Below are 6,897 nucleotides of genomic sequence, written 5' to 3' on the forward strand. Positions count from 1 at the left end.
ATAAGGAGTGGATTTCTGCAACTCCACCTTAATAATGGACTTTCGCTCCAGGAACTTACCCAAACCATTTTTAAATGCAGCTGCACCAATAGTTTTCACCACATCCTCTGGCAATGAAATCCAGAGCTTAATTATGCATTGAGTAAAAACACTTTTCTCTTATTAGTTTTACCTAATAACTTCATTGTGTGTGTCCCCTAGTCTTTGTTCTTTTTGAAAGAGTAAATAACTGATTAACATTTACTTGTTCCGTTCTACTCATCATTTTATAAACCTCTATCATTATCTCCCCTCAACTTTCTCTCCTCCAAGCTGGAGTCCTAACCTCTTTAGCCGTTCCTCATAGGTGAATCGTTCCATCCGCTTTTATCATCTTGGTCACCCTTCTCTGTACCTTTTCTAATTCTGCTATATCTTTTTTGAGATGTGGGGACCAGAGCTGCACACAATATTCTTCAGGCCGATGCAATATTGTACGTCCATAACCCCCGATGCAATAAGGGGATCAGCGTGTCCAAAATATGCATTCAAACTCGCGCGTAGCTAATAGCGCTCATCACATGTAAATTCCATGTAGATGAGGCTATTAGCTATCACCCCGCAATGCAAAAAATCCCCATGCAACCAAGGCACACTTTTAAACCCGTCAAATTTTACACCTAGAGCAGGCGTAAAGTCTTCCCACGCGTCAAGGACTCAATTTAAAAACAAATAAACTGCTTTTATGTGGTTTCTTCTATTTAGTATCATCGCAATACTAAGTAGGAAGAACCACAGAAAGCAGCACCATGCAAAAAAAAGTCTTGATAAAAAAAATAAAAATTGGGGGGCACACAATATACACACAGAATATACACGCTCAGGGCTGTGTATATTGTATGGGGTAGATTTTCAAAGGGTTACGCGCGTAACCCCCGAAAACCTAGCCCTGTGTGCACCGAGCCTATTTTGCATAGGCTCGGCGGTGCGCACAAGCCCCGGGATGCGCGTATGTCCCAGGGTTTTCAAGAATGAGAGGGCCGGGGGTGGAGCCGGGGCGACAGTCTGGGGGCGGTCCGGGGGTGGGGGCGGGGCCAAGGGTGAGGCGGCGGTCCAGGGGTGGTTCCGAGTCCTCCGGCACAGCGGCCTGTGCCGGGGGATAGCATGCCGGCAACCAGCTGGCGCACACAAGTTACGCCTACCTCGGGCAGGCGTAACTTCTGAAACAAAGGTAGGGGGGATTTAGTTAGGGCTGGGGGGTGGGTTAGATAGGGGAAGGGAGGGGAAGGTGGGGGGACCGAAAGAAAAGTTCTCTCCAAGGCCGCTCCAATTTCGGAGCGGCCTTGGAGGGAACGGTGAAAGCCATCGGGGCTCCCCTCGGGCTCGGCACACGCAAGGTGCACATGTGTGCACCTCCTTGTGCGCACCGACCCCAGATTTTCTAACATGCGCATGTTATAAAATCGGGTGTACATTTGTGCGCGCCGCGTAGCGCGCACAAATGTACCCCGCACACGTTATATTAAAAATCTGCCCCTATATGTATAAGGCTGTCCTGAAAGGGGACTGGTCCTTTCACTGACATTTGTTAGTGAAAAGGACCAATCTGGAACAGCCCTGCCAGGGGTGGGGACGGAGCTCTGGCCAGGCTGTTGTAGACACACAGTCACTTCTCCTGGGTGCCCAATGCAGAGAACTAGGGATGCACAAATTATCCATTGCATGTCCCTTTAGGCGCAGCAGCTCATGTGCATATTGTGTAGAGTATGGAGGCAAAGAAGACACTTGAGTCAGCTTTCATCGCAGGCAGGAAGAGAAGGGAAGGGCCGAGCCCTCACGAGGCTCTTCCTTTTATTGTACATTCATACAAAGGCAGATGATGTGTCATTACATGATTGGCTACTTTCCCATAGCAACAGACGAGTCCCTACACTATTGGTTTTGGCTCAGGTGGTGTGCACGGATCATTTCATTGGCTGCTGAAATCTATACCTCCTGACTTTGTCCTGCCTCTGACTAGGGAACACCCAGCCCCTCCCCCAGGAATTCAGGGCAGTCAGGTATCCTTTCCTAGGCAGAGAGGCTTAAGCACAAGTGATGCTTTTATTCAGGCAAATGTCAGGGAGAAGGGAAGTTAGTGTTTAAACCCTGATGAAATGGCTTGCTGGCAAGCACATATTTCCCACATATTGCATCGAACGCCCAGAAGAGGTGGATGTGCATTCGTTCAAAAAACATGCATCCACTTTGAATACACATTTTTTACATGCATGATATTGCATCGGCCTGCTTCACACCATGCAGCAATACAGAGGCATTATGATATTCTCTTATTCCCCATTCCTTTCCTAATAATCCCTAATATTCTATTTGCTTTCTTGGCTGCTGCTGCTGCACACTGAGCAGAAGATTTCAACCTATTATTAGACCTGACGCCTAGATCCTTTTCCTGAATGGTGACCCTAATGTGGAACTTTGCATCGTGTAGCTATAATTTGGGTTACTCTTCCCTAAGTGCATCACTTTGCACTTGTCCACAATAAATTTCATTTGCCATTTGCATGCCCAATCTCCCAGTTTTGCAAGGTCCTCTTACAATTTCTCACAATCATCTTGTGATTTAACAACTTTGAATAATTTTGTGTCATCGGCAAATTTTAAAACTTGTTGTTTCCATTTCCAGGTCATTTATAAATATATTAAAAACCATAAATCCCAGAACAGATCCCTGGGGCACTCTACTGTTCACCTTTTTCCATTGGGAAAATTTACCATTTAGCCCTACTCTCTGTTTTCTGTCTTTTAGCCGGTTGGCAATCCACAATAGGATACTGCCACCTATCCCATGACTTTCAAATTTCCTAAGAAGTCTCTCATGAGGGACTTTGTCAAATGCTTTCTGGAAATCCAGATATACTATATCAACTGCCTCACCTTTATCCATGTTTATTTACACCCTCAAAAAAATGTAACAAATTTGTGAGGCAAGACGTCCCTTGGATAAATCCATGTTGGTTGTGTCCCATAAACTATGCCCATCTACATGTTCTTTATGATAGTTTCTACCACTTTACCTGGCATGGACATCAGTCTCACTGGTCTGTAGTTTCCTGGATCACTCCTTAATCTCCTTTTTAAAAATTGGCATTACATTGGCAACCCTCCAGTCTTCAGGAACTATAGATGTTGTTAATGATAATTTACAAATTTCCAATAGCAGGTCCACAATTTCATTTCTCAGCTCTTTCAGCACTCTGGGATGTATACCATCTGGTCCAGGTGATTTGCTACTCTTTAGTTTATCAATTTGCTCTAGTACATCTTCAAGGTTCACAGAGATGTATTTCATTTCCTCTGAATCATCACCTTTGAATATAATTTCTGGCATGGGTATCGCTTACATCTTCCTCATTGAATACTGAAGCAAATAATTCATTTAGTCATCCATAGGTGCCCCTTTTACCCCTTGAGTTATCTTTTGTACATTAGTATATTATTTTAGTTATCTAATTTTAATTAGCATATCAAATACATATTGAATTAGATATCTAATGTACATTAGCATATCATATATTATAAATAGTACAGTACATGCTCATAGTTCACTACATATCTCATATGCAGGTGAAACTGTACATCACATCCTCATAGTCTGCTAGATATTGCACATAAATGGCCTGATTTTAAAAAGCATTTACAGGCTTAAAATTGAGTTTTATATGAGTAAATGCACTTTACTCATGTAAATGGGCTTTTGAAAACTGATACAGTATATACCATTGAATTGTCCATAGGATTTACTCGTGTGTGTGTACTTTACACGTGAAAAAGTATGTTACATTTACGCACATAAGTCATTTGAAAATTACCTCCATAGGATACATAGTATTTCACAGTATATCAGACAGAACTGCCTTGAAGGCTCAGTCTTCTCTCCCTGTTTCTCCTCCACAGCGGTTAACAGAACAACCTCAGCCCCGATGCATAGAAACCCTCTTGCAATCTATTTATGGCCCTGAGATGCTAACAGACCAGATCAGGAGCTTTCCAATTTCCAAGCATGTTGAGGCAGCATCAGTTAAGGACAAGGTAAAAGCTATTTTTCTTTTTCCATTCTCATCTCCATCTCTATCAGTTTCTTGCACCCTGACATGCTACCTTTCTTTTTCTATGTATCCATTTCTCTCTTCAATTCTACCCTCTGCCTATTCCTTACCTTTTTGGTCATTTTCCTTTTTTGGATCTCTTCCTGTCCTCTCTCACCCTTCTTGTTTCTCCTTTTATTTTTATTAATATCTGAAAATTTACATTTCTTGGCTTTGCTCATTTTCCCCTCTGTTTTATCTCCAGCTGCCTCTATACTGTGACTTTGCTGCGTTCTCCCTCTCTTTTTCCTGTCTTTTGGATATGGCCTGTCTTAGGACAACAATAAATGCTCAGACAGGAGATATCAGGTGTGGGAAGTAACTCAGTGCTGTTTGAATTTGGTGAACTCTGCAGGCTGTGCTCTTCTAGCAGCTCAGCATTGGGGGAATTGGAGAGCTGCGCCACAGAAAAAGCTGCAGAAATCAACTAAAGTAGCCACCGTAATATCTCTTATGTGCTGAGTTGCATTCTCTCTGATAAATTACTAGGGTGCAAGCGGATCACTTCTCTGCTACCCCCATTTCCATGTAAGGTGCGTTCTTCCACAGGAGAGGGAGGGGGAGCACATGGGTTGCACCTTGTACAGAAAAGGGATTTTCTTTTCAAATGAAGCCATTATGTCTGTTTAACAGGAAACTTATGAAGCATCTATGAATGTAAAAATGAGCAGTTGTATGATAACAGGTGACTAGGCATCAGCTCCAGGGTTTGGTAGTAAAGCTAGGTTTCAGTCTTGTGTTTGGGGGTGAGTTGGAAAGGTGCTCTTTTCAGGGCCTAGATGCCAGTCCTTGGCCAAAAATGGTCTTATGACTATGAAGGTTTCCAAGGAGGAAAGGGAAGAGTGAAAAATAAAAGTGTGAGTGTTTGAAGCAGAGCCTTTGGACCAGATGCACATGAAATGACCCTGAGAGGTCCATCAAGCAGTAACTATTGACTTAAAGCAACCTAGAATTGTAGAAAAGTACAAGTACTTCTTCTGACTGGAGCATTGTCTCTCGGGATTATGATTTCTGTTCTGACTCTGTACAGGTGTTGCCTGTGGCCATCGTAAGCTTGTTACGCAGTTGTACAGTTCACGAAGCTAAGACTCGCCTCGATGCCTTCCCATCCATCCGAGCTGCCATTGAAGCATCGATTAGCGCTCCAGGTCGCAAGCGAGGAGCAGAAACTTCTGAGGCTGCAGGGCAGAACAAATAGGGATGCAGGAGAATCACTGTAGCAGAATGGCTGGATGAGCCGCCCTATCTTCTACATGTGACTATCTTTTATTTGACAACTCTGGAGCATGACCGGAAGACATATTTGTATGATCGAATTGCAGAATTAGGGTTTATTTTTCTGTTTATTATTTTTTTTTAGTCACACAGTTTGAATGCTTAAATAAAGTTTGCAATGTACCACAGGACTGAGTTGGTGGTGGCCTTGCCCACTAAATGGAGAGTGAATTAATTTGTTTAACATGAAACTATAAACTGGTACCAGTGAGATAATAAGGAAGGATGGACTGTGACCCTCAGCATATGTTAGCAGACACTGGGGAAAGGGCAGCTAGACAACACAAGTAGCTATCTGCAAATGCTCAGGCTAGTGACACTTCAATTAAAAAAAAAAAAAAAAGCACAGTCACCAATATCATTAGAATCCTCTGCAGGGAATGGACCAATAAAGAATGAGGGTACATCTCTGTCCATCCCCCTCCAATTGGTATTGGCAGCTGGATGAATGGGTAAAGAGAAAGGGAGCAGTCCCTAGCTGATTGCTGGCCTGGTAGCCTGGTCAGAGAAACCAGGTGAGGGGTTTCTAAAGATATGTGTTTCATGTGTAACCCCCTCGTCAGGTGACTCCTGGAATGCAGTGGCACACAACAGTCCCCAGGGCCACTGTCTTTCCCGGTTCTCCTTTCTTTCCCTCTACCACAGTCAAACTTCGCAGTAGGTCACTAGGGTGCTGGGGTTCTTCCAGCAGAGAGGAGGAAAAGCCTCCAGGGCCCTAGGCACACGGAGGTGGGGACCCTTGAACAGTCTCTCTTCTCCACTTCTCAAATCACTCTCACCACGTTTTGAAAAAACAAATCAGGCTAGACCCTGGCAGTAGTGTTCATAATGCCTCTATATCGCTCCAAGGTGAGACCACACCTTGAATACTGTGTACAATTCTGGTCGCCGCATCTCAAAAAAGATATAAATGCGATGGAGAAGATACAGAGAAGGGCAACCCATCCCCCTATCCCCCCCCCCCCCCCCCCCCCCCCCCCCCCCCGGTTTCCTCCTTCCCCACCTTCCTCCCTTGTTTTATTGTTCTATTGTTTTATTGTTCTATTGTTTTATTGTAATTTTCCTCCTTTGAGTTCATTGTAAACCGGCATGATGTGCTTCACGAATGTCGGTAAATAAAAGTTAATAATAAATAATAAATAAATAAATGGAACAGCTCCCCTATGAGGAAAGGCTGAAGAGGTTAGGGCTGTTCAGCTTGGAGAAGAGACGGCTGAGGGGGGATATGATAGAGGTCTTTAAGATCATGAGAGGTCTTGAATGAGTAGATGTGACTCGGTTATTTACACTTTCAGATAATAGAAAGACTAGGGACCATTCCATGAAGTTAGCAAGTAACACATTTAAGACTAATCGGAGAAAATTCTTTTTCACTCAACACACAATAAAGCTCTGGAATTTGTTGCAGAGGATGTGGTTAGTGCAGTTAGTGTAGCTGGGTTTAAAAAAGGTTTGGATAAGTTCTTGGAGGAGAAGTCCATTAATGGCTATTAATCAA

The 6,897-nt window shown here is 43.5% G+C and overlaps 1 protein-coding gene across 2 annotated transcripts in view; it reads left to right on the forward strand.

Moving 5' to 3' along the window:
* Positions 1 to 5,527, forward strand: part of GCKR (glucokinase regulator) — a 142,080-nt gene extending 136,553 nt beyond the window's left edge. For both annotated transcript variants that reach the window (XM_029596365.1, XM_029596364.1), the window contains exons 18-19: positions 3,934 to 4,068; positions 5,155 to 5,527. In XM_029596365.1, the coding sequence (XP_029452225.1) occupies positions 3,934 to 4,068; positions 5,155 to 5,322 (303 nt within the window). In that variant the 3' untranslated portion in view covers positions 5,323 to 5,527. The remainder of the gene's footprint in view (positions 1 to 3,933; positions 4,069 to 5,154) is intronic.
* The last annotated feature ends 1,370 nt before the right edge of the window (positions 5,528 to 6,897 follow it).

Source organism: Rhinatrema bivittatum, chromosome 3, assembly GCF_901001135.1.
Source record: "Rhinatrema bivittatum chromosome 3, aRhiBiv1.1, whole genome shotgun sequence".
NCBI classification, from domain to species: Eukaryota; Metazoa; Chordata; class Amphibia; order Gymnophiona; family Rhinatrematidae; genus Rhinatrema; species Rhinatrema bivittatum.